At 46.0% G+C, this 27,345-nt stretch overlaps 1 protein-coding gene across 2 annotated transcripts; it reads left to right on the top strand.

The window, feature by feature from the left end:
- On the top strand, window positions 1-26,359 carry SCAMP2 (secretory carrier membrane protein 2). 2 transcript variants are annotated; one of them, XM_024210305.2, is made up of 10 exons: window positions 1-161; window positions 8,317-8,397; window positions 9,829-9,918; window positions 10,364-10,495; window positions 12,402-12,519; window positions 16,973-17,101; window positions 17,706-17,865; window positions 18,584-18,685; window positions 23,443-23,560; window positions 25,507-26,359. In XM_024210305.2, the coding sequence occupies exons 1-10, from the start codon at window positions 105-107 to the stop codon at window positions 25,651-25,653; spliced, it is 1,134 nt and encodes a 377-aa protein (XP_024066073.1). In that variant the 5' UTR covers window positions 1-104; the 3' UTR covers window positions 25,654-26,359. The 2 variants fall into 2 exon arrangements, with proteins under 2 accessions (XP_024066073.1, XP_024066072.1); XM_024210304.2 differs by lacking the exon at window positions 10,364-10,495.
- Window positions 26,360-27,345: the final 986 nt, after the last annotated feature.

Raw genomic sequence — 27,345 nt, 5'->3', positions numbered from 1 at the left:
GAGCCGGGCGCACGCGCAGTCTCGCTCCCGGAAGTCTCCCGTTCCCAGGGAGCAGGAAGCGAGCAAGCGCGGAGGGCGGCGCAGGCACGGAGTCGGACCCTGCCATGTCGGCCTACGACACCAATCCGTTCGCCGACCCGGTGGACGTGAACCCCTTCCAGGTAGGAGAGCGCGTCCGGGCCGCGCGGCTCCCCGTCCCCTGCCCCACAGCCGGGACGTGGCGCTGAGTGAGGGGCCGCCTGCCAATGGTGGGGCCGCTTTGACCCGCGCCGCCCAATCAGGAGCGAGAGGGCAGGACTGATGGGGGTGTAGGGGAGGCCCGATCCTGTGGGGCTGTGCCAGCGCGTTGGGAGCCCCACGTCTGCGACGCGTATCGGGGGAGTCGGGGCCCAGCAATAAGTCGGGGTGGGGGCACAAAGCTGCTCTGCCCTCCCCCCCCAGTGCCCCGGGTCTGCCCCATCTGCTCTCCAGACTCCATTCCTCCCACTCCCCCCTCGGGAGCCCCTTGGCCCGTGCTGCACCCTCCCCTAGCGCCACAATCTGCCTGGTGCGTACTGCTTGTGCGCTCCCCTCTCCGGTCTGTACAGTCTGCGGGGCCTAGTTCACCCGCCCAGCAGTGCCATGCACCTCACCTGCCATGCAACTCAGAGCCCCCCTTCTTGCAGCCCTAACCCAGCAGGACACTGCTCCAAGTCGCAGTCCTGGGTTAGGGCATGCCCGGTGGGTTGGGAGAAGTAGGCACTGGCTGGGACAGTGACGGGCTCCTGGTTTTGCTAGTGGTTCCAGGTGCAGCTCCCATTAGCTTTTCTGGGTGTTGCAACCATGGCAGGATTAGGCCTTAGTTGTCATACACAAGTATAGCTAGGCCAAACGTTTGAGAACCACTGATCTAAATTAATCTGATAACACATTATTTGTATTACTGCCCCTGCTGAGAGGAGAGCCTCCATTGTGCTTTCTGGTATTACATACACGTAAGAGATGTTCTCTGTTCCAAAGAGCTTACAATCTAAATAGACCAGACAGACAATGCGTGGGAGAAAAGTAGTAATATCACTCCTGTTTTACAGAGAGTTAAGCAACTTGCCCAGGGTTATGCAGGAAGTCTGTGGGAAGAACTGAACTCAGGTCCCATGTATTAAACACAAGATTGTCCTTCCTCTTTTACCTTCTTGAAGCTTATCTTGGGAAATAGTCTTTATTAAGAACAGACACTGTATTTCAAGTGCAGCTGTGTCCTGTGGCCCCTTTTCGGAATGATCACTGTCTCTTTGTATTTCAAGGGCTAGTGGTTCCCAATCTTTTTGAGCAACTATTTCCACTTATTAGGTTAATATGTTGGCTGTATCAGCCAGTGCCTGCTGTCTCCCATTCAGTTATGCTGGCAGTCACCCACCATATGGTGAAAATAAGGTTTGTAACTGGCCAAGCAGAGTCGTGGATACCTTGTGCCACATTCTCCACTTACTGTAACCAGTTCTACATTGGAGCGTACACAGCAGTGTGAGTGAGAGGAGAATCAGGCCCATTGAATGAGTGTGTGCAAGTGAATGGGAGTCGGTCGTGGGACAGTATTAGGACGTAGTATCGAGGTTCATGGTGTACCAGCATTGCCTGATCTACGTGCATATTCTTGTGGTAAATGTGCATACCATGCTCTTGGTTCAAAGAGCGCACACTTTCTTTCTGCAGAACTTATTCTAACGAGTGAATGAGACATTAAAATCTCTCTGGATGTACATGACATGGTGTCAGTTACTGTGGTACAGGAAGCTCTAGCAACACTGGATTGCAAGTGTCAGGACAGAGTTGTAGATGTGTTAAATATTCCTCTCAGATAGTTGCATTGCTGTACTGTGGCATAACAACTGTTGGTTTGTTTCACATTCTGTGTTGACTTGTGCAATGTTATGTCCATATGCTCTAGAGGGGTCCTTCTCCTCTGGCAATACTGCTCAGCATACAGAGTTAAATGCATACTCTAACAGAGGTTTAGCCTTGACAGCCTAAGAGAAAGGACTTCTTTCTGAGGTGCTTTGGGATCCTGCCCACACTCTTGTTGCCTGGATTCTTTCTATGCTGAGTTGATGTCTGTGTGCGCTGTCTTACAACCTGCATTTATTTACCTAGGGAGTTGGTGGGAGCTCCAAAAACAGTCTGTTGACCCTGAGTAACATGGCTGTAGATGTGAAGATGGATGTTAACACTTCACATTTCAGAAATCTAAAAAAAGTTCTTTACCTTTATTACATGACAGAAAAGTATCAAGGCATAACAGGAAGCTGTATCTTGGTGCATATCCTCTTATTTTATGTACAGCTTTTATGGTATTGAAATCTGGTGAGCCAGCAGTAATTAAAATCTTAATAACAAAAGATTTTGATTTCATTATAAAGCCAAGGGGAGTAGGAAGCAGAAATAATCTTGTGCATACCCAAGTGAAAACAGAAATATTTGCTGGGGTGTGTTTGAGAACTAGAAGTGGCTCGTGATTTTTTTTTATCACCTTTATTGGGCAAATTTAGTGGCTTGGAAATATGGATATTGTCCATTTGCATACTGGGGGCACGTAAATACTCTGTTGGTTTGTGCATCATCATGCTGCCACAGAATCATTGACCAGACCGGGCTGTGCTTGAGTTTAGCCCATTGTTCAAACAATAAGATAGATATAATCTAGAGCCAGGTGACTCTAGGATGGCAGTCTTCTACTTTTTTTTTAATAATCCACGTAAAGCAGGTGAGAGAGGAAGTCAGAGATGTGTATGTGTGCTGGGTGTCTGCCAAAGGAATGCTTTCCATTCCTGATGAATAACTTCAGTTTCTTACATTCCTTCTTTCCCTGCAGTCAAAATTAGCTTAAATTGTCTGTTTTTTCCCAGTGGGGTTCTTATTCATCCACTGTGAGGCTTCTTGGGGGGGGGGGGGTTCTGTCTCATGTGACTAGTATAATATAAACTTTTCTGGACATGCTGTGTCTAATGTAGTGAGCAAGCTGGGGGAAAAGATTTCTGATCACTTGTCCACGGGCGGCTGAGGCTTCACATTTGGTTGTCTGACAAGAAAATGTGCTCATCCTAATTTTAAGTCTGGTATCATTAAGTAAACTAAAACAAAATATTGTAGTGTGACTGTAGCAAAGAATTAAGTCACTTTTTTCTAACACTGAACAAAGAGCTTTATTGCAATTAGAAAAATAGCATTATCACTTAAGCTTGTCTGTAACTTCTGCCTACAACTTTCCCCAGCCCTCATCCAACCTGATTTCCTATTACAGATTTAAAGCAAGGGTACAGATATCTTCACAGTTGTTGCTGTAGTTGTCTAAGGACATTTCTTTGCATCCTGCATGTTCTATTTTGGACTGTTGGGTCAGGGTTTCTCATTCATGTTCTCTGTTTTCTAAAGTGAGTGATTCTCACTTGAGTTTATGTTCAGTTTTGTGTTGCTTTAATATACATGAAAATGCCACTGCCACCAGCCGTCTGATGGACTCAGAAGAGAGCCTATGTAATTTATTTCAATTTCAAGTAAAAACTCTAATGGCTAAATAACTCTATAGACATTAGAGAGACAAGGTGGGTGAGGTAATATCTTTTATTGCATCAGCTTCTGTTGGTGAAAGAGACAAGCTTTGGAGCTACCCAGAGTTCTTACACAGAGCGCAGATCTGAAGAGAGATCTGTGTAACTTGAAAGCTTGTCTCTTTCACCAATAGAAGTTGGTCCAGCGGAAGTTATTACCTCACCCACCTTATTTGTCTAATGTCCTGGGGCCAACACTGCTACCACAACACTGCAAATAGCTATAGATGTTGTCCATCTGATTTGAAATCTAGATCATGGTTATGCAGAATAGCACTAGTCCAGTTTGGCATTTTGACAATTCACATATTGCGTTAATGGGCCAATTCTTTATCATACTTTTAATCCCTTAGCCAGTATGTGGATTCAAATAATTGAAACCAGGTATATGATGGTGGTGGTTGCCCGATAGTAGCTTCGGACACGTAGTCCCGAATTTTCTGCAGCTTTGCCCCTGAAGCCCCAGCAGTGTATTTACCCTTTGGGTTTGTCATGCCGAAGGATACATTTTGGGCCTCAGGAGTCAGGCTCAGGACTGTCTATTGCTCTGGTTTCTGCACAGCACTTCCTAGCTCTTGCAAACCCTCAAACAACAAGGTATCTTTTCCTTGATAAGTAGGAGATTTAATTCATAGTACTGAGAAGGTCAGTCGTGAAATGCACTGTACACTCACAGATGTGCCTGATTTGATCTCCTGAAATCTGACTCTGTTTCTGTGGTATATTCCACATAAATGACAGCCAAATGACTTTTGCTAATTGCCCCGGCAACCCAGTATACATGGCAGATAGCGTCAGCGTAGCACATGTTTGCCTCAAAGGTGTAGATAAGAGCTTGAAGTCTCCAGCATCCTTCGGGACCTAAAAAATAACATTTAAAATTATAGTCAAAATAAATTCAAATTTCTTAAGAGGGTGGGATAATCTTTTGAGATACAGAATAGCAAGTGCAAGATTGTGACTGATGCCACGGTCAATAACAGCATGAGGAGGCTTTTGCCTTTACTTGAGCTTACGCACTGTCTACATCAGGGGTAGGCAATCTATGGCACGCGAGCTGATTTTCAGTGGCACTCACACTGCCCGGGTCCTGGCCACCGGTCCGGGGGGCTCTGCATTTTAATTTAATTTTAAATGAAGCTTCTTAAACATTTTAAAAACCTTATTTACTTTACATACAACAATAGTTTAGTTCTATATTATAGACTTCTAGAAAGAGACCTTCTAAAAACGTTAAAATGTATTACTGGCACGCGAAACCTTAAATTAGAGTGAATAAATGAAGACTCGGCGCACCACTTCTGAAAGGTAGCCGACCCCTGGTCTACATGAACACCTCCACATTCAAGCCAGCCAGTTGAGATGTGGGCTCTTCCGCCTTGATCTCCACAACTCCTAAAGCTGTCAGAATCACAAAGGTAATAAATCAGCTGACCCAGATTCCAGGTCTTACCAGAAGAGAGTACAAGTTTCCTGTCCTGCACAAACCTGATGTACTCTAATTCTTGCTCAGCCACAGAAGTTTTTGGATCCATCAGCTAGCACAGTAATAAAACTAGCTTTTTGTATGTATTTGTGAGGCTTGCCTTTAAAACAAATACACAGTCTTTGCAACTGAGTCTCTAAAAGCTTTTTAATCTGTGTTAGTAGAGTTTGGTCCAAGATCAAGGCCATTTGGGGCTTGCAAACTGCAGCGTAATGTAAAGAACTAAAATCCTTTTTTATTGACAATATATGGAAAGCTAAACAAGTAAATCTGAGTCTCCTCCATGCATCTCACAGAGCAATCTAGTAATATGCTTCTTGTGAACAAAGTGACACCATTTGCTTCCATGCGTTTCACGTGAGCAGCATGTGGGGAATGAAAAGCTCTTACTCTCGCTTCAACGGACTGACATTATCAAATTCTTCTTGTACTTTCTGGGAACTACCAAGAATTTCATCTTTCGGATGTGAAACCTAGGGATCGCTTACAATGACTTCTAGAAAGTGTTTGCTAAATCAGCAGCTCCCAAACTTTATTGGTTCACATACCACCTTAAATAATTGTCAGGTGAATTGATGGAACATCAAACTCAGATACCCCAGTTTGGGAACCCCTGGTGTAAATATCTCATACTTTTAACAGGTTTTAACAATGCTCCACTCTGCCATGTGCTTTAGGCTTATAGGAGCCAGAGCCCTCAGTAGTATCCTCTGCCTGAGAGCTTTTTCCCCCTAAAACCCAAACACATTGCAGTTTATTTTAGATCAGCCAAGTCTTCACATCTATAGTTGTTAAACAACTCTGATCTGCAAATTAAACTGCCTGGCCCTGGGAACCACAACTAAGTATGCACTTTTTAAAGGCTATAAAATAATATTAAAAGTCATCTCTCTCTCTCTCTCTCTCTCAAAGTCGACTCAAACTGTTTTGCAGCAGCAAGTGATCAAAATTGTAGCTTTTTACTGCAACTCCGAATCTATGCTGAAGCAGCTCAGTTCTCTTTGCAGCACTGCAGCCCCTCCAGCCTTGGGTGGGTGACAGGAAACCCAACACTTTTTACTGCCCAGATAGGGATTCTGAGGTATAGGAAGTTTTTTCCAGCTGGATAGCTCAGGTTCTTTGAACAGTCTTACCTTCCCATACTCCTAAAAACTTTGTTCCTGATGTGGTAGCCATCTGTTGGACCTTATAGTTAGTTTGTGTTAGCTGTTAGAACATGGCAGCTACCATGTGCTAACTAACATGTTTTAAAAGTCTAGTGTAGACAAGGCATACTGCCTTCAAGGTGTGTAAAACTGGTCAAGTTAAAGTGTGGGGGGAGCTAACACATCCTCATGTTACACCTAAGTCCTAGTCTAGACAAGAATCCATGTCATCTGGAAAGGAAAGACAAGTCAGAAACCTTTGTTTTTCCTTCTCCTGGTAGAAGCTGACCAGATTCTTGTTAGCTTCACTTTGCTACTTGGGAAAGCCATGAACAGACGCAGAGAGGGTAGGACTACCTGTCCATGCACTCAGGAAGACAGCACTGTCAGAGTTCACGTGTGGAAGGTTTTCTTAGGATTACAAAGGAATAGGAATTGAAACTTTGATTTTAAAAAAGGTTAAATGCTGCAGAAATTGATGGCTTAGGCTCCTTCCTTCCCCCAACCCCTCCAGCTCTCCAGGGCATTTGTGGTTAAATCCAGTGAAGGTGGATTGTCAGCACACTTGGTTAAACTGGTGCTTTTCTTCCACATGTGCTTCACCCTAGGGATCATGACTAGAACATGCACCCTTTGTTCTGAGAATCCCCTGCCTGCAGAATTGCTGACATATATAGATTCCCTGGAATGTTTCTGCAACCCTATTCTGCCTGGTGAATGCAATTCAGCATCTAAGAACCTGTGCCTGTTTCTGAGACTTCATCCTGGAGTGATTCATAAACTTGTGTAACCAGTTAGGCAGGGAGTGTCTAATCTCTAGGGATGTCTAAAGTTACTCATTAAACGGAGCTTTTTATACACATTTGATCAGAAAGCTGTACTGGGAGGCAAGAGACCTATCTACAGTATGTTTGAGACAAGTCAACTGGCTTTCCCAGGGTTTACAGCTCTGACGTTATGGAGCTTACCCAACAGGAAACTTGACCAACCTTTACATATCTGAATCCGCTCTTCCTCCTCCCCTGCCCAGCCTAGCAATTACTTTTTGCCCCATAACAAAAATAAAATGGCTTGTGCTGATAGGTTGGTTTCTGGAGAGGAGAAAGCACCTTCCGTAAGCACAGCTCCAGAGATAAAATTACATGGCTGTTCCGTTTGTGAGCAAGGCTTCTACAGAGAAGCAACTGTACCTCATTCTACCTTTGGGAGAGAGAATGCTTCAAGGTCAGCAGCAGTCAGTGTCTGGCTATTAAAGGGAGAACCTTTAGCAAAGCACAGCCTTGCTTTATATACCTGCTTTCATACAAACTGCATCACACGAGACTTGGGTTAAATAATGTGCAACAGCGGGAGGAAGAAAGTTGTCTTCAGAAGAGATACAGGGAGGTTTTGCATAGCAGTAAGGTTACGAGAAGGGACCAAAGGGAGACTGGTACTGAGTGGAGGAAGGAGAAACTGACTCTCCAACTGAAATCTGGGTTTGAACCTACGAGTATGATAGTGTGTTCAGTTAACCTGAAATCGTAGCCTCACTCTTCATAGCTTTTTTGCCTTGTCAGAATGGCGGCTTTGGGAGATAGTTCAGTGGTCCAGAAGAGGGCTGCATGAAAGCAGTTTGTGGTAGCTGATGTCTGTCACCTAGCATACCTTTCTACCTGAAAACCTGTTCAGCTGCACTCTGCTGCACTTGATTGAGACTCTGTCATCCTGAGGGCACTGGAGCCTTATGCGAAGGCAGACTGCAGCGTCATCTCAGCATGGACTACCAGTTTCTTCAGCTTTACAAAAGGCTTCAGGGTAGCTGTTATCTAGTGGGTAAAGTTCAGGGATGAGAGGAAATCTGGGTCCTAGTTGCAACTGTGCTGAAGACTGATCTCGGGCAAATTAATCTCTCTCTGCCTCAATTTCACTATCTGTAAACTAGGTAAAAAGCACTAAGTGTTTGCCACGTGGTATTGTTTTCGGAAGCTCTAATCAGTCTCTGGTTTTGTTTAACTTGACAAATGTAAGGAACATGTGGAACTGGTTGTTTAGAGGCTGTGCCTTTTTTCCCCTTTAACTCCTACCTTTCTCTTAAGCGCCTTTCCCCTTTCTCTTTCAGGATCCCTCAGTGACACAGCTGACACATGCTAACCAAGGCGGCTTGGATGAATTCAATCCCTTCTCTGAGAACTCCCGGCTTGTATGTGTCTCATGTGATTGCACAAAATATCTACATACCTGTTGTATCAGGCACCTGGGTCCCTTGATAGAGGGGACTATAAGATGAATGAGGCATTCATAGATCTGTCCCTACTGGACAGTGACCGTGTTACATGCACAATACACTTCTCATGAGACCCCCAAGAGCAGAGCACTGGTGATCTGCCTGCAGGAATTCTCACGGCCAAAGCAATCCCAAAGTGTGAAACAGAACAAGTCTCATGCCAAGGGACGTAATTAGGGCCATACCAAATTCGCAGTCCATTTTGGTCAATTTCATGGTCATGGGATTTTTAAAATTGTAAATTTCACGGTTTCAGATATTTAAGTCTGAAACTTCACAGTGTTGTACCTGTGGGGATCCTGACCCAAAAGGGGGCCATAGAGGGCGTTGCAAGACTATTGTAGGGGACTCGCGGTATTGCCACCCTTACTTCTGCACTGCTGCTGGCGGCGGCTCTGCCTTCAGAGCTGGGCTCCTAGCCAGCAGCTGCAGAGCTACCTGCAGCTGGGGGAGGTTCCCAGAGATAGGTCTGACCTGGCCCTGGGAGCGACCCCTATAGGGGAAGAGGAAGTCCCATCCTTCCCCAGCCTGGCCGGGACTAGTATCCAGAGCACGGTAAGAGCCCCCAGCCCGGCCCCTCCTCTACACTAGCCAGATTTCACAGGGAGATCAGATTTCACAGTCCGTGACGCATTTTTCACAGCCATGAATTTGGTAGGGCCCTAGACATAAGAGTCAAGATCAGTTTCTCTGTTGGGAGAGGGATTACTGCTGTGATATCAGTGCCAGCTGGGTGGTTCGGAGCAGCAGTGACCAGCTCCAGTACTGTTGTAGGTACAGGTATGGAGTAGCAAGCAGGGACGCTGGAGAAAACCAATAATCACTATTTAAACAGTAGATCAAAGCGCCATTGGTCTCTTCTCTGGCATGTGATGTTACCCATAATACTTGGGAGGCATCAGTCTCCATACAGTAAAACCTCAGAGTTATGAACACCAGAGTTACGAACTGACCAGTGAACCACACACCTCATTTGGAACCGGAAGTACGCAATCGGGGAGCAGCAGAGACAAAAAAGCAAATACAGTACAGTGCTGTGGTAAAAGTAAACTACTTAAAAAAAAAAGGGGGGGGGGGGGAAGCAACATTTTTCTTCTGCACAGTAAAGTTTCAAAGCTGCATTAAGTCAATGTTCAGTTGTAAACTTTTGAAAGAGGTTCTGACAGATGGTTCAGAAACAAAAAATAAAGATGCTTATGCAGGATGGTGCCTGGTGTTCCTGGGACTCCAGGCCTGCCTTCCAGTTTGGCACACACCTACTTGAAGGCACTTGGTGTTCAGTGGTTCCCAGAGCTAATTGAAGCAATGTGTGTAATGCTCATTTGCTGTGTAACTCTCTTTGTCTAGACAAATGGAGCTCAGACAGTTCCAGCAACGCAGCCTGCTGGCCCTTCGCAACCCGCTGTCCTACAGCCATCTGTGGAACCCACTCCACAGGTAGTATACCCAGCCACCACCTTTCTGCTGAATGTCTGGAGAGCTCACACCGTGGCTTCCACTAAGCAAAACTGTTGGAATACAAATGAGCCTCTATGCATTTTACAGGCCATCAACAAGACTTTTCTATAGGGATTGGATTCATTTGGGTGGGGTATGGGAGGCTGCAGCTGACCAACTCTGCCGTCATTTGTATTTATTACATTGATTGGCATTGCAATGGGGAATATTTAATAGCCTTGTAAATAATTCAGAGAAGTAGACAATGTAAAGCCCCCATGTCTTTCCCTCTGCTACTGAACCTGACTCTGTTTTTTGTCCCATTCTGCTTGGCCTTCTCGCACAGTGCCACCTATAACTTGTTAACGGTGTTAGCTTAGTTTCAGGGAGTGAACAGCCACACTCTGCTCTGTGAGTGTGGACACAGTGCAGTTGTGTGTTGCAGCTGCTGCTTAGACAGGCCAGCAAGTACCAGCCGCCCAGGTTCATCTCAGCGAGCAAGAATTCAGAGAGACAGAGGCTGCTAGAAGATTTCAGTTCTCAGAATAGCAACAAGGTAAAAGAGATCCAGGGGAAGGTAGGCAAAGTACAGAGAAGAGAGGGGGCTTCACTGCCTTTTTCTTGGACCTCCAAAATCTCCTGTCCCAGGTTGGGAGTTCCCTCTCTTTAGACTCTGAGTGCTATCGCCATACTCCGTAAACCCCAGGAGCCCACTCTCTATTCCCCTTCATTGTAAGGACCTCTTAGCTTTGCCTTTACCCCTCACCCCCTGAGCAGACTTGGGCTCCTGGCTCTTGAAACAAATTGGTGCTAATTTGGAAAGGATCCAAAACGGATAACGAGAGAGACTCTTGGGGAGAGGGAGTTTTTATCTTGTTTGTTTTGTTTAAATTATCTTAGTGCTGGTGAAAGGTCCCAGATTAGCAGCTCTGAAGCCCTCTAGTTATCCATGGCCGGGGGGGCGGGGCAGCAGTGCAAGCTTTCCCCACCAATATGCCCTTTTAAGGAGGAGACTGTCTTCATGGTTCATTCAGCCTTTGCCCTCTCTGCTGAGTGTCAACTGGGGAAGGGGGTCATGGTGTGGGTGTTTGTCTCCCTTCATTCCCTCGTTGACCAGCAACACATTTCAGAGACCACAGAATGGATTTCAGGGGAAAGTGATTCAGTCATAGCTGGTCTGGGCTGAATTTAAACCCAAAACCTAGAGCTGAAAGCCTCTAGGAGACCCAGGAAGAAAGCATAACAGCTAAACTAGAGCAACAAAAGGATATTGGCCCAGAAGCACCTGCCAAGGTATTAACACACAAGCCTCTGGGCATGCTGGAATTTTCAGTAGTTAATGTGAGGACAGCAAAAAGTAATGGCCTCAAACGAAGAGGAAAAGTAGAATAATTTGCCAGAGAAGCCGTGGAGTCTGAGCCACAGGATCTGTTCTGTGCCCAGCTTTTAAACTGTCTCTTGGAGGAGCCCCTTTAGCGTGGCAGAACCCCAAGGGATCCCACTCCTTCCTTGAGGCTTGGTCATGCAGCCTCGCCATCTAGACTGAGTGTCTAGGCTCCAGCCCTCCTGTTTCACACCATGAGCTCTGCCTAGCGAGTCCAACTGAAGTAGACCGCATAGAGACTTGTCCACTCTTCAGGGACTAATGCAGTATTTGCCCAAGCCAGTATTTGCAGTGACACCCAAGCAGCATTTTCAGAACAGAGTAGGATTTTTCAGTCAGCTGGAACACGGCCCTGGAAGTCCCTAGGTTAGCATAGAGAAATGAAGGTTAAAGCTGAAACCGTTCTGGCCAAGACAGTCCGATTCACAACCAAGCTGTAGTGAGCTCCATTTCAGGCTCTCTCTCTCTCTCTCTCTCCCTGACCTCCATAGTCAGTCCCAGGAGAGCAGCCAGAACCAGAAGCCCACACTGTATTCCTTGCTGGTCACCTCCCAGTCTTTGTTCTTCAGGCAGGGCTATGCATGAGTCATTGAAGCTTGAACTGTCTCTCTGGACCCCTTGTTAATCTGAGTCGATTTCAAATAGTTCCTTACCAACTCCATTCCTCCCAGAGAAGCGAGGTGACACATACACCTGTCTCCCCTATGCAGTTCCAGCAGTATTGTTAACCCTTTTCCCCCCCATTAGGTAGCCATGCAAAGTAGAGAGGGAAACTGAGGCGCACACAGGCTTCATAAAAATATTCCAGAAGATTCCCACTTTGTCAGAGTCACCCTCACAGAAGAGTTGGGCAGTGAGAAGGGAACTGCTGGTGGATTCTGTAGAAATCTATTACTAACATCCTACCACAATGCAGGCAGAAAGCTGAAGGAGATCTCAGACCAACCATGAATGTTCTGCTTCTCAGATGTCCTCAGCCTTCTGAATGTTGCTGGAACGCTCATTAGTGTGTGTGCATCCCCTCTTCCCTTAGGAAGGGACCCTCTCCCCACTGAATGGCTCTTTGGTTCTGATTGCTTTTCGGTGACTCTCCATGCAGGCTGTAGCCTCAGCAGCCCAGGCTGGACTCCTTCAGCAGCAGGAGGAGCTGGAGAGGAAAGCAGCGGAGCTGGAGAGGAAGGAGCGAGAGTTGCAGAATAATGCAGCAGCCTTTAACCGTGAGTAGTGTTTCTTTCCCTATCTAAGAATCCTTTCTGTGCGTCACACCTGTCTAAGCCCGAGTGTACAAGAGTTCCCCGTCCTGTGCATTCTGCAGGGTGTCGGACCCCATTATATTGTCCTGGGGCTGAATTTGAATGAGAAACGTCTAAGTGTCACAGCAATGGAAACCTGCACACACTGTTTTAATGCAATTCTGAGGCATCCCACAAGTGGGAGAGTGATAAAAGCTAAAGGCTGGGATTTAGGAGACCAGCTGTGTGTAACCTTGATCCAATTGGACTTTGTGCTTCATTTTTCCTATAATGGTGTGTGTGGGGGGGGGGGGGTACTGCTACCTATCTCCGTTAGACCATGTGATACCTCTTACCCATTTGTCTCATACACATGCTGATGTTCTCAGGCACTCACCTATAAGTGGCTGTTTTATTATAGGTGGAGTTTGTGGTACCATCCATAGTTAAGGTTGCCTGACACTTTGCATTATAAGATCCTGTTTTCAGTTGCTTATAACTTTGCCAAACTTTTACTGTTCAGGCTAAAATTGTCCATGCTGGGTGTGTGCCTCAGGCTAAATTTTTTTGGAAAGTTTTAGCTAAAATGATTCAGTGATTTCTGAGAATGAGGTTCAGGAAAAATTCCTTGTTTTACCCATGTTAAAATATTATTGCAACTGTCTTGTTAGGAAGCTCTGTTGCTCCATGCTTTAGCAGGATAGTTAAAATTCACTAAAATTTGGCCAATTTTGAGCCTCTGAAAAAACTGTTGGCACATGTTCAATAGAGCCTTGTTAGTTTGGCAGCAAAATTCTCCGAAGAGTCTGTACTGAGCATACTGCATCCCAGAGAGAGAGAGAGGGCGTAGGAGGAAGGCAGCCAGAGGGCACAAGGAAAGAAGGGTCTATAATCACTAGACTTCACATCCAGGAGCCCTGAGTTTCTGTTCCTCTGCTGTCAGCAAAGAACTGCAGAACTCACTGGCAAAGTCTCTGGCTCATTCCCTTCTAGTAGCTGGTCGGCACAGAGGATAACAGCCTGCTACTACTTCCAGTTACACTGTTAGCTCAAGTGGTAGAGGTCCCTTCTGCAGATCTAAAGGTTTGAAGCCTGCTGATGACTCAAGCTGGTGGTCAGTATGGTTCCGCATAATGGGATTTTTTTCAGGTTTTTTAAAAATTAGGAGATTGTAGCCTTAATCTTTTAACAATTTTTTTTAAATGCAGAGTCAAGCACTCAGGTTAGGAAATGGCAGAATTAAGGTTGCCTGTGTAACTGTATTTCACCCCCCTTGTGCATACCCACTGATAGTCTTTAATTACATAATCACGTACTAGTTTTTCTATGGGACCTCTGCCCCTTTCACTGTATAGGATGGATGGTGCCCTGGGAATGCAGCAGGGTTGTGTGTAATGAAGGAGACCGTTGTCTGTGGGACACTTGCCTTATTTGTTGTAGAGGTTGGAACGTGTGTAGTGAAAGAGAGGCAAGGTGGGTGAGGTAATATCTTTTATTGGACCAACTTCTGTTGGTGAGATAGACAAGCTTTTGAGCTACATAGCTCTCTCTCTCACCAACAGAAGTTGGTCCAGTAAAAGATATTACTTCACCCCCCTTGTCTCTCTCGTATCCTGGGACCAACACGACTACAACTACACTGTGTACATATAGTGAATGAGGCAGAGGATTGCAGGAGAAGAGAGGTGGTCCTATTGATAAGGAAATACAATCCATTTCTCCATGGTGATATTCCATCCCTGCCTCTGCCACAGATTTTCTGTGTGATGCTAGTCAAGTCACTTAAAACAAGCTTTTCACAGTTGCCCACTAATTGTGTGTTCCTCAACTTTCTGGATGCACAACATGAGACACCTAGAGCCAGATTTACAGAAGTGCTGAGAGCACACCACTGCAACTGAAACCAGCAATGAAATTTTTGTGGTGAGCAGTAAATTCCTTGAAAAATGCATTTTTTGGGGCACCGAAACTATTTGCAAATTTGGTGAATAGTTTTGGCAAAAAAAAAAAAAAAACCCTGAAGAAGAAACCTGGAACAGAATACAAAGTGTACAATGCTTACTTTATATTATTTTTATTACAAATATTTGCACTGTAAAAATGATAAGAAATAGTATTTTTCAATTCACCTCATACAAGTACTGTAGTGCAATCTTTGTTGTGAAAGTGTAACTTTCAAATGTAGATTTTTTTTTTGTTACATTGTTTTGTTTTTGAGTGCAGTTATGTAAAACTTTAGAGCCTACAAGACCACTGAGTCCTACTTCTTGTTCAGCCAATTGCTAAGACAAACAAGTTTGTTTACATTTATGGGAGATAATGCTGCCCACTTGTTATTTACAATGTCACCTGAAAGTGAGAACAGGTGTTCGCATGGCACTTTTGTAACCGGCGTTGCAAGGTATTTACGTGCCAGATATACTAAACATTCGTATCTCCCTTCATGCTTTGGTCACCATTTCAGAAGACATGCTTTCATGCTGATGATGCTTGTTAAAAAAAAAAAGTGTTAATTAAATTTGTGACTGAACTCCTTGGGGGAGAATTGTACGTCTCCTGTTCTGTTTTACCTACATTCTGCCATATATTTCATGTTATAGCAGTCTCTGATGATGACCCAGCACGTGTTCATTTTAAGAACGCTTTCACAGCAGATTTGACAAAACACAAAGAAGGTACCAATGTGAGATTTCTAAGGATAGATACAGCACTCAACCCAAGGTTTAAGAATCTGAAGTGCCTTCCAAAATCTGAGAGGGATGAGGTGTGGAGCATGCTTTCAGATGTCTTAAAAGCGCAACACTCCGATGTGGAAACTACAGAACTCGAACCACCAAAAAAGAAAATCAGCCTTCTGCTGGTGGCATCTGACTCATGATGATGAAAATGAACATGCATCGGTCTGCCCTGCTTTGGATTGTTATCGAGCAGAACCCATCATCCGCATGGGCACATATATTCTGGAAAGATGGTTGAAGCATGAAAGGACATATGAATCTTTAGCGCATCTGGCACATAAATATCTTGCAATGCCGGCTACAACAGTGCCATGCGAACACTTGTTCTCACTTTCAGGTGACCTTGTAAACAAGACGTGAGCAGCATTATCTCCTGCAAATGAAACCAAACTAGTTTGTCTGAGCGATTGGCTGAAGTAGGACTGAGTGGACTTATAGGTTCTAAAGTTTTACATCGTTTTATTTTTTAATGTAGTTATTTTTTGTACATAATTCTACATTTATAAGTTCAACTTTCATGATAAAGAGATTGCACTACAGTACTTATAGTAGGTGAATTGAAATAATTTTTTTACAGTGCAAATATTTGTAATTAAAAATAAAATATAAAGTGAGCACTGTACACTTTGTATTCTGTGTTGTAATTGAAATCAATGTATTTGAAAATGTAGAAAACATCCAAAAATATGTTAATAAATGATATTCTGTTATTGTTTAACATTGCGATTAATCTTTTTAATCGCGTGACGGCCCTAATGCTAAGTACTCTGGGAAATCAGGCCCTAGGTGTCTCACATTAGGTGCCTTAAATTATTGGACACTTTTGACAACTTTGGCCTTAATCTCTCTGCCTCATTTTCCAAAGTGTAAAATGGAAATAATGCCACCACCTTTTCTCACAGGGGTGTTGTGCAGATAAATTAATGTGACAGCCACACATTGAATGAGGACAATACAAAGTAATATTGAATACCCATTCACTGAACAAGGCAGGGGGAAAAATAGTATGTGATCATGTAATTAAAGACTATTGTAATGCATACACACAAGAATGCCAAATTAAGGTTGCACAGGTAACCTTAATTCTGACAATTCCTAACTCGGATGTTTGACTTTGCAGCCTTAATGTTCTTTTATTGGAGTTTTTTTAATGTAATTTGATATAGTCTCACCTGAGTACCTTCCAGTAGCACACTAAGCAAAGTGGGTGACATCTGTCACGTGTGGCTAAGGATGAGAATTGTGTGTGTGTAGTGTATCGTAGTGTTTAGATTCTGGTAGGGGGGTTTTGTGTGTACTCCCTGCTGTGTGTGTTGAAGGCAGTTCCAAGAAGTGTGCTCCGCACTTGGAGCGGAAGATGGTGAGGTTTGTGATGGTCCTTTGTCCCTGCGGGGGTTTGTTCCACAGTCTCGGCCGAACCCCCATTGTATCAGAGGCCTCTAAAACAACACCTGACCCATTTCACTGGTTCCTAGCAGTGCTTATACATCCATGAGTGAAGCCACTGATGCAGGTTCACTCCTAAGGCTGACTATTCAAATGAAATTTCTTGCCATGGTCTGGTTGCTACATCATCTTCCAAGGGTCCAGTCTTAATATATACTGACTATTAGTCTGCTTGCTTGTGAATTATCGTGCTTTAGTGAGTCTGTCGAACCAGGGAACTCTCTTGAGGGATCTCTCCTTGTTTCCTTTTATAGCGAGACAGAACAATTGGCCACCCTTTCCCAAGAAGTGTCCAATCAAGCCGTGTTTCTATCAGGACTTCTCTGCAGACATCCCAGCTGATTACCAGCGAATATGCAAGATGCTGTATTACTTGTGGATGTGTGAGTAAGCACCTATAACTGGCACAGTTGGGGAAATAGTGTTGTGGCTGTAAAATCCTGGTCCTCTGTTTTTTAAAGACCTATCTAAAAAAGACTCTAGTTTAACCCCAAGTTATTGGGCTTAATGCAGGTATTTCTAGATGAAATTCTATGGCCTGTGTTATGTAGGACTACATAATCATAATGGTCCCTTCTGGACTATAAAATCTATGAATCTGAAAGGATGGTGGATGTGTTTAACTATAATGCATCAGGTAACCCAAGCTATGCTCCCCTCTTGGTGTTTATCAGCCTGTCCACCTAAAGTAGTAATCATGTGGGATGTTGTAACCACATCCCCAGCAGCCAGTTAAGAAGAATTAAGACTTTAGGCTGGAGCAATAAGGAGCAGTATCAGATGGGACCCTTACAGTAAGATCCACCTTTCCATGCAGACGGCTCTCAACAGGGAAGGGAAATGCTGAAACTATGGCTCACGTGCTACCTAGTTTCTATAGACAATGTTGTGCATTGTGGTCCATGAGAGGGCAGTGATGCTTTGGCACTTTGTGGATTTTCCGAGAGATTGCTAATCTGTTTCCTTTCTTTCTCCCATCCTGAACAGTTCACTCAGTTACCCTGCTTCTAAACCTGCTTGCTTGCCTGGCATGGTTCACCGACAGCCCACAGAGAGGAGTAGACTTTGGTCTCTCAATTCTGTGGTTTATTTTGTTCACCCCTTGTGCTTTCCTCTGTTGGTATCGACCCATCTACAAGGCTTTCAGGCAAGTACCATTTTTCAGTTTAACAGGGATACAGCCGTTACTGGGAGGAAGTGCTGTTTAATCTGATCATCATGTGTTTGCCTGGGGGATTTTTCAAGTCTTCAGTACATTAGATAGACCAAAACCTCCCTTACAGACTGGATGTTGCAGGTATGTGCTGGTGGTGTGGAAGAGAGATTGCTCTTCTTTTACTCACTCTGATGAGCTTAGACTGGATAATCTTAATGGTCCCTTCTCACCTTAAAATCTACAACCTATCGAGATGGATGTAGTGAAAGATCATCTGACTGCGGCTAAATGTACCATATTAGATACAGTAGAAACCTAACATAACTGGGAAATCCCTGTCAATGAGACATTAACATAGATCCAGTGTCCAAACCCCAGCTGATTATTTGGTCCTAGTTACTATTCATGTTCAGAAAATTCTTGACAGTAGTAGCCCAGTAAAGCAGACTGGTTATATAACAAGTATTGAGGAAGTGGGCTTTACCATCATACATACCATACGGAATGAGTGAGTGCATATTGCAGCCACTGTGGTTGATAATTCTCTTGCTGCATGGCTTCCTCTTGGTGCCACAATCCCTACCCCTCATGCAATCTTCAGCTGGAGAAGGGTTAGTTGCAATTGTTACCCGTTTATTTACAAAATGCTTTTGTGATTTGTATCATGCGTCTGTCCTGGGTTTCACTCACCCCATCTCTCACCTTGCAGGTCTGACAGCTCCTTCAGCTTCTTTGTGTTCTTCTTCGTCTTTTTCTGCCAAATTGCAATCTACATCGTCCAGGCAGTCGGCATTCCTGGCTGGGGGGACAGGTAAGCATGACTTACTGCGTGTGCAATGCAGCCCTGAACTGGCACCTTCTCAACAAGACTGCAATTGTCTGAAGAGTTTCTGTTTTGTGCTTTTTGTTCTTAAAGCTGTCTGTTCTCTTCCATTTCTTTCTTGGTGCACGGCTTCTGCAGAGTTCAGCAGGGTGCCTTTCTCCACCACACGCCCTATTTTAGTCAAGTCAAAGGCATGCATCTCCTCTGCTGATATTGCCTGACAGTTTCCAACCACTCCTTACTGTGCTGTCTCCTGTTCTCTTTATTTCTAAATGTCTTTCTATGCCTATTTGGTGCCACATCTTCAATGAAGACTTTGTCTGGCTACTCTCTAAAAAGCCACGTAGCCTGCTCTGGTGGAGGCGATGTTCTACAGATCAGTATGTGCTAATAATCTAAAGACTGGGTACCAGAATCCATCTGTTCGCAGTTCTGATCCCCTGTAAAATGAGAGAAGGGCTAATGTAATGCTCATCTTTAAAAAAGGGAAGGAGGAGGATCCGGGGAACTACAGGCCAGTTAGTCTCACCTCAGTCCCTGTAAAAATCATGGAGCAGGTCCTCAAGGAATCAATTCTGAAGCACTTAGAGGAGAGGAAAGTGATCAGGAACAGTCAGCATGGATTCACCAAGGGCAAGTCATGCCTGACTAACCTAATTGCCTTCTATGACGAGATAACTGGCTCTGTGGATGAGGGGAAAGCAGTGGACGTGTTATTCCTTGACTTTAGCAAAGCATTTGATACGGTCTCCCACAGTATTCTTGCCGGCAAGTTAAAAAAGTATGGGCTGGATGAATGGACTATAAGGTGGATAGATCATCAGGCTCAACGGGTAGTGATCAATGGCTCCATGTCTAGTTGGCAGCCGGTATCAAGCGGAGTGCCCCAAGGGTCGGTCCTGGGGCCGGTTTTGTTCAGTATTTTCATTAATGATCTGGAGGATGGCGTGGACTGCACCCTCAGCAAATTTGCAGATGACACTAAGCTGGGAGGAGTGGTAGATACGCTGGAGGGTAGGGATAGGATACAGAGGGACCTAGACAAATTAGAAGGCTGGGCCAAAAGAAATCTGATGAGGTTCAACAAGGGCAAGTGCAGAGTCCTGCACTTAGGACGGAAGAATCCCATGCACTGCTACAGACTAGAGACTGAATGGCTAGGCAGCAGTTCTGCAGAAAAGGACCTAGAGGTTACAATGGATGAGAAGCTGGATATGAGTCGACAGTGTGCCCTTGTTGCCAAGAAGGCTAACGGCATTTTGGGCTGTATAAGTAGGGGCATTGCCAGCAGATTGAGAGACGTGATCATTCCCCTCTATTCAACATTGGTGAGGCCTCATCTGGGGTACTGTGTCCAGTTTTGGGCCCCACACTACAAGAAGGATGTGGAAAAATTGGAAAGAGTCCAGCAGAGGGCAACAAAAATGATTAGGGGGGCTGGAGCACATGACTTATGAGGAGAGGCTGAGGGAACTGGGATTGTTTCTTCTGCAGAAGAGAAGAATGAGGGGGGATTTGATAGCTGCTTTCAACTACCTGAAAGGGGGTTCCAAAGAGGATAGATCTCGACTGTTCTCAGTGGTAGCAGAGTACAGAACAAGGAGTAATGGTCTCAAGTTGCAGCGGGGGAGGTTTAGGTTGGATATTAGGAACAACTTTTTCACTAGGAGAGTGGTGAAACACTGGAATGGGTTTCCTAGGGAGGTGGTGGAATCTCCTTCCTTAAAGGTTTTTAAGGTCAGGCTTGACAAAGCCCTGGCTGGGATGATTTAGTTGGGAATTGGTCCTCCTTTGAGCAGGGGGTTGAACTAGATGACCTCCTGAGGTCCCTTCCAACCCTGATATTCTATGATTCTTAGTGTGTTGGCTGCAAATTCAACTGAGACAGAAGTGGGTTATTTTTTATTCCAGCTTCGCCCCCCCTCCCCCCCTGCCCAGTATTCTTCGCATTATGCATGTGAAGAATAGTGAAAAGGTCAGAGCTGGGAGTTTAGTTGTGGGGGCACCTTCAGGTGACAACTGCCGTGAAACCACAGTCTGATTTTGCCCACAGCCTGGAGAATGGCTCCTGGGCAAAGTAATCCCTCCCTCTCCTGGTTCTTTGACCCTGTTGCTGCCTTTTGAGTCAGTCGGAGCTCCATTTTTAGTCTGACTTGGGCAAGCACTCTGGTTCCCAAGAACATATTGATCTGTAGAGAAAGTTGCTCCCAAGCAGACAGTATTTTCATCAGTGGCTAAATAGTGTGATTTGTGTTCAGTGCTAGTTAAACACAGTGGAAAATACACAGCTAATGAAACACATCAGATATTTCCTTCTCGCGAATCACTTCTCAGTCTCCTTTGGCAAAAGATGATCTAGTTTATTTAGCAGTTAAAAATTAAATGCCCTTTTCTAATGCTGAGAGGAGGACCTTTGTCCAAATAGATAACTCTGGATTCTAGCTAGGTGTCTTGGTAGTCCTAGCCCTTTGCACTTTATCAGGGATATGGCCGTAAGGAACTCTAGGGATTAATCTCAGGAACTGGCATCTACTAAGGAGCTTTTTATCCAGCTCTTGCGCTGTGCTCCTTCATCCTATTTTCTTTGTTTCTTCCACTCCTCACCAATATTTCCCCAGCCTTGCAAGACTCTCATGAAAATACTGGCCCAGGCTAGAAATCTACTTGCTTGTTCTTTCCCATGATGATAAGCTGGCGAGTAGAAGTTTACCAGAATGCTTTATCCATAAAGGTGTTTCAGGTGTTTTTGAAGGTCCCAAGTGCTTTGATTCATGCATGACAGCAGAGCCAGACTAGTGTGGGGGCTCTAACCATATGCGGAGGATATCTGAGGCAGGCCAGGTTAGCATAATGCTCTGTGCAGGTGTCAAAGAGGCTGCTTCTGAAAATGAGTGAGTCAGAATTGCTAGAAACAAGTGCTCCAGCTGCGTTCTGGGCCTCAAGTCGTATAATGTTAACTCTCTGGAGTTGGATTTTGTACGTTTGTGACCGTGGCCCTGTGATTCTCCTCCTTTCCCAAGTCCATGGTGCTTTTTCCCATTCCTCTCCAGCTAGCAACCATTTGTGTGTGTGTGTTCCACATTGGGTTTACTTTTAGGGTATGTCTACACAGCAGTGTAAACCCGGGCTCAAGCCTAACCCCCCCTTGCGTCCACACACCAATTGTGCTAATTTAGGGCTTGGACCTAAGGTCCCAGGACCCTGCAGGGCTGGAGGGTCCAAGCCCATGTTAAGCTGGGACCTAGGGTCTGAGCCCTATTGCTTTCCTGTGCGCACGCAGCCCCGTCTTGACTTGGGTCCCAGAAGTTCTCCAGACATATCCCAGAGTTCCCGGCGACAGAGGAGTGGCAGTGCAGGCAGCCAGCGCAGCAGCCAGAAGCGCCATTACTGCCTAGCTGAGTGTGCTCTCTGATCCTGATATGGCTCCTCGCTGGTGCACGGACATTGCCAGGAGCAGGGAGCAAAGCTGACAAGTGGGTGGCAGCTCCCAGCTGCCAGGATGTTGGGGGTCATCCCCCCCCCAGCCATGCTGAGCCAGGAGCTCTGCCGCTCCCCTCTGTGCAGGCAGCTGCTTGGTCCCACTGCACTCTCTGTCCCTTGCTCCCAGGCCCCCCCATCACACCTGGGATGCATTCACGGTGAATGCAGTGAGTGGGAGCCAGCCCCCAAACTTCCCCCCAAGGGAACCCTTATCCTTGCCTCCTGGGGCATGGTTGGGGCAGGGATAAGGGATCCCCAGGGCTGCTGGAGCACATTGCACTCCAAGCCCTAGGGATGCACTTCACTGCTCCGCAGCCAGCAGCGGGGGGGGCATGTTTTTCCTCTGAAACCTACATTTTATGTCAAACTTCAAAACAAATAAAACCAACCAGCCAAAGACACCCTTCATTGAACAGCCCATTTTAAAAGTTAAGAATTGCAAAGTTTCAGTTTAATAGTTTGACAGCCCTGGAACCTGATGTCCTAATTATCCTCAGAACAGTGGCACCTGGGGATTTTTCCGCCACTGTGACTCAGCCTAGAGCCCACTTCTCAGATTCGATGGTAGTTCAGTATAAAGCCTTCTCACACTGCAGTCATTCTACTGAGAGGAGCTAATTATGAGCTGATGTACTTGTGCTCCTTATGGGCAACTGAGTCCCATCAATAGCAACACCACAATTAGGAAACAGGGTGGGCAGTAGAGTTCCCACAATGCACCACCTTTCTAGGGCTAGAATGTCGACATGGGGGTGGGGGCTAGGCACCCTGGGGTAGGGTTACTTTGACTCGGGTCCGTGCACTGCAGTGTGGATGCCAGAGCCCTAGGTTTGAGCATGGGTCTGAAAATCCTTAACCTAGGGTGAAAATGCAGTGTAGACACCGAAGCCCATGGTTCCCTGACACAGGTCAGCTGACTCGAGTCCCACTAACCCTAGGCTTACATTGCTGTATAGACATACCCATACTGCACTGTGAGAAGGGAACTGCACAAGGGAATGGGAAGGCACCTCAGTGATCCTTTTCAAAGCTAGTCTAGCATCTAGAATGGGTAACTTCCTGCATGAGACTAAATTCAGTAAGGAACTTTTCCTGTGGTCTGATATTCCTGCAGCAGCTCCACTTGGCTGCATGTCCTCTATGGTCCCTCAGTCCTCTTGTCATCAAATAACCCGAGTAACCTAGGGCTCTCCCAGAGTCTTGTCTATTCTCTTGTCCCTGTGTATACCTGATACTCTTCATGTGATGAGCCCTCTTTCTTACAGTGGTTGGATTGCAGCTCTGGACGAGACACGAAGAAACTGGGCTGTGGCCATAATCATGATGGTGGTGGCCGCATTCTTCACGCTGTGTGCTGTCCTCTCACTCTTCCTCCTAAAGCGGGTAAGTTACTGAAAGACAAGAGCAGCTCCAACTTAGATCCTGCATCCTAGGGCAATTCACCACCAGTAGCAAAGTATTTGCAGGTATTGAATCATAGTCTCTTCTAGAGTTTTGTGGTTCGTAACCAGCTTAGTATCGAAGGAAGGATGAAAGTAGCAAGTTTGTCAAGAGCTTTTGGAAAGCATGTTTTCCTGTTCCTCCTCCTGGATTTGTACAAAGTCCCTCGCAAGAAGCTGTGATGGAAACATAAGTAATCATGTGGATGGGAAACTAGATAAGAGACTGAAAACGGAATAGGTGGTCTGTTTTCTATACGGCAAAAGGTTACCAGGGAGGGGAGGCCCCCACAAGACCAGCATTTAATATCTAGAAAAGCAGGGAAAGCAGTGAGGTGGCAAGATTTGCAGATGCCATTTAGGTGAATTGAGACTAGAACAGATTGTCAGGAAGTCCAAAGGGACCCAGACACAGTAGGAGACTGGGTACCATGAGGGCAGATGAAATTCAGCATTGACAAATGCAGGGAAGTGAAACTGCCAGGAATCGCATGAACTGGTCTTAGACATTGTTGGGTTCTAGATTAATTGTAACCACTTGGGAAAGCTTGGGCTTCATTGGGGATGGGTCACTGAAGGCCTGTACTCAGTCAAAAAAGCAAACGATGCCCTGATGCATAAAGCATAGGAAAGAAAAGAACATCGGTAGGATCCTGCCACTCTGTGAATGAGGTAAATGGTCCAGTCTGGCCTGCAGTACTGTGCCTGGCTCGGTACAGCAGGAGGTGGAAAAGATTACAGCTATGCAAGAGACTTCCATACCAAGAGTCAGTGAAAAGATAGGGACTGGTTAGTCTAAAGAGGGGATGTGGTAGAGGTAGACAAAACAATGAATGGGCTAGAGAACAGAAATCTTATCTCTCTCTGATCACACTTTTTATCCAGTGCATAATTGACCTGTTCACTGTCCCAAGATCTCAATGGGGCCAAGAGCTAAGCAGAATTTCAGAAAAGATCAAATGCTTACATGGATCGTGAGAACAGCCACAGTTACACTAGATAGGCTAAAATATATAAGGGCTGTGAATCTTCGGGGAATGCGCCACTTGTTAGCTTCTTCCTAGCCCATCAGTTATGGGCACATTATTCCCTAATTACCCATCATGAAGCTTCTTGGACCTTCCCCTGAAGCATTTGGTCTTGGCCAGTTTTGGAGATGGGACACTGGGCTGACCTGGGAAAGTAATTCTTACATTCTTCTGCCAAATACTTCAAAATCATCACCACCACATGGTGACCATTTAAACTATACCATGGTCTGCCCCCTGCAGCCACGAACCAGTTTCCCACCCTCTACAGCCTGCTGTCCGGAAAACACATCTACCTCCTGCTGTCCCAACTTTGTTCCAAACATGCCCCACCTGCCTTCCTCCTGCAGTGTCTGGATGAAAGTTTGCCAGATATCAAAGGCAACTGGGGCATCTTGGAGGTGGGGGGTCGGGGGGGAGCGAGTGAATTCCATAATCGCCGCCTCCTTGAGTTCTAAATGACTCCTGGGATGATGTCTGCCTCTGTGACACCAAGTACCAGCATATCCAGGTCTCTTGTGTGACAGTGTTCAGGGGTCAGGCTTACATGCCATTCTTCAGTTGCATGGAGGTCCCTGGTTATTCATCCTCCGCTGAGTTGAGTGCTCTAACTTGTAATGTGTGAGGATCTCCTCCTCCTCAATCTTCCACAGCTCGTGCTGGATGTGATTTGGCTGCCAGCCCCTTTTTTTGCTGGTGGCATCCCTTCATGCCTGCGAGGCTAGCTAGCTATGGAACTAGGGGGAGAGGGATTTGCTAGCTTCCTGTGTGCTGGCCGGAGGTCCTGGAGAATCCCATAGAGAGGTGGTGTTGGGGCGAAAGGGAGAGTCCTTTGGCTGACTGATTCTCTCTCCTTTCTCAGGTGCACTCTTTGTATCGCCGGACAGGAGCCAGTTTCCAAAGGGCCCAGGAAGAGTTCTCCCAAGGCATCCTCACCAACAGGAACTTCCAGAACGCAGCTGCCGGGGCCGCTTCTTCAGCTGCACAGGGCGCTTTCCGGGGAAACTAGCCCTTCCCATGGGCGCCACCACCGTGCCCCCTTCCCCTTCCTTTTTCATCACAACCTGATCTTAAGATGCACTTTCCACGGCACCATGCTAACTCCATGACGCCGGCTGCGGAGATGAGAAGAGGTCTCCGTAGCTTCAGCTCGTCTGCATTTCTGGCGACTAGTTCTTCTTTCCTTGCTTTGGGCTGGGGGGCTAGGTAGGGAAATATTCTCTTAAATCAAATATAGCTCTCCTTATCCAGGACAGGTTTGACGTTTCTTTTACTACCTCTCCTGCTTGCCCGTGCTCCTGTGATAGAGAGAGGAATCTCGTCACTTTTTAGCAACTCTTCCACTGGGCTTTGCTCTGAAGGATTTATTTTGTAACTTACATGAGGTGGGTGTTAATAATAGGGGCGGAAGCTGCCCTTTGTTTGCAGCATCTATGCTAATTAGTTCTTGAACTCTTACTGCCTGGCTCCCATGGGGTCTGGTGAACATGTGGCATAAAGGGGGCTGTTGGGAAACTGCTCTTTGCCATCCCATCATGGTGCAAATCTCCCTCCCGCTTGTTTTTTCTCACCTTGGGGTGAGGGTCCTACCCAAGATTGTATTATGGAATCTTATTCCTGTAGCCCCCAGGAGCTTCATGGAGGGTTAATTAATGGAGTGCAGCCTTCACCATAGCCTTAAATCTTGTGGGGGGGTGGGGATAATCTCTGTACCTCACCAGAGACCAGCGGCTTCATGGGGGACTCCACAGAGTTGGGTGTGTGTCCCATGGGGTTTAGGATGCGGGGGGTGGGGGGGAGGGGGAGGGAGGATTGAGCCAGCAAACCAGTTTTGAGAGGAAGTGCTCTAGACTTTATACAGCTTGCTCAGCCCCTGGTGAGTGGGGTGCCGGGTTCAGAACACTACATATGCCTGCAGCTGGCCCTTCTTCTTCCCTGCCAGCTTGCTCTCCACATTTGAGAGGATCGTCCTACGGAGCTTTGTGATTCCAGGGGGCGCGTGGACTTTCTCCAGGGGGAATTCATAGGTTTCTCAAGAGAGAGGAGTCTTGGTTGCAGCATGTTCCTTTTTGAAAGCAGTGCCTGCACAAAGCCCTCTCGGGGGTGTTGCTGAAAGCACCTGCCACCTTATCTGGACTGCATGCCTCTGCTCAGGAGATAACCACCCCCCTACTCTGCCTCACTTAAGATCACACATCTGTTTTGCTGGGGATTGTGAGTGGCTGGATTTTGAGTCCATTTGTCTGGTTTTTGGTGACAGAGTTTGCTGTGTTTGACCTTGAGCAACTGGTAAGTTCCTGAGGGGCACTCCTGAGAGCCTTTTGGGGGGGGGGGGGTGTCTGCACTTTCTTTAGATTTGTGACTTTCACAGTGAAAAAAGTACCCGCTCTTCACCAGCTGCTTTCTCTCCCCCCTCTTGTTGGGTGTTGAATCTTTAGTATCCTGGTCTCACAAGCCCCTTTTCTAACAGGAAAAAGTGGGGGGAGGGCCACTTCACCAGCAGTCTGAAAAGGGATTAGGAGGGGGAAAGCAGGAGCGCTCCTGTACACTGAAGAAATCCAGGATCTCTGGGAAGGACGGGGAAAACGCCCTGAAAATAATGGTGGGATTATTTGCAAATTGCTTATAATTGATGATGGCAGCATTGGTGTGGCTATGCAATGCGGAAACTCCTCCCCAGACTCAGCCTTGATGCCGCTCT

The sequence above is a fragment of the Terrapene carolina genome, unplaced genomic scaffold (genome assembly GCF_002925995.2).
Source record: "Terrapene carolina triunguis isolate 2854851 unplaced genomic scaffold, T_m_triunguis-2.0 Scaffold67, whole genome shotgun sequence".
In the NCBI taxonomy this organism is placed as follows: Eukaryota; Metazoa; Chordata; order Testudines; family Emydidae; genus Terrapene; species Terrapene triunguis.
The sequence above is the reverse complement of the archived record's forward strand: the minus strand, read 5'-3'. Positions and strand labels throughout refer to the sequence as shown.

What these genes read in the sequence shown, in the direction of transcription:
- SCAMP2 (XM_024210305.2), top strand. Translation starts at nt 105, where the DNA reads ATGTCGGCCTACGACACCAATCCGTTCGCCGACCCGGTGGACGTGAAC. An exon ending in TGGACGTGAACCCCTTCCAG is followed by an intron (nt 162 to 8,316) that starts GTAGGAGAGCGC and finishes TTTCTCTTTCAG; the next exon opens with GATCCCTCAGTGACACAGCT. An exon ending in GCTGTATTACTTGTGGATGT is followed by an intron (nt 17,102 to 17,705) that starts GTGAGTAAGCAC and finishes CATCCTGAACAG; the next exon opens with TTCACTCAGTTACCCTGCTT.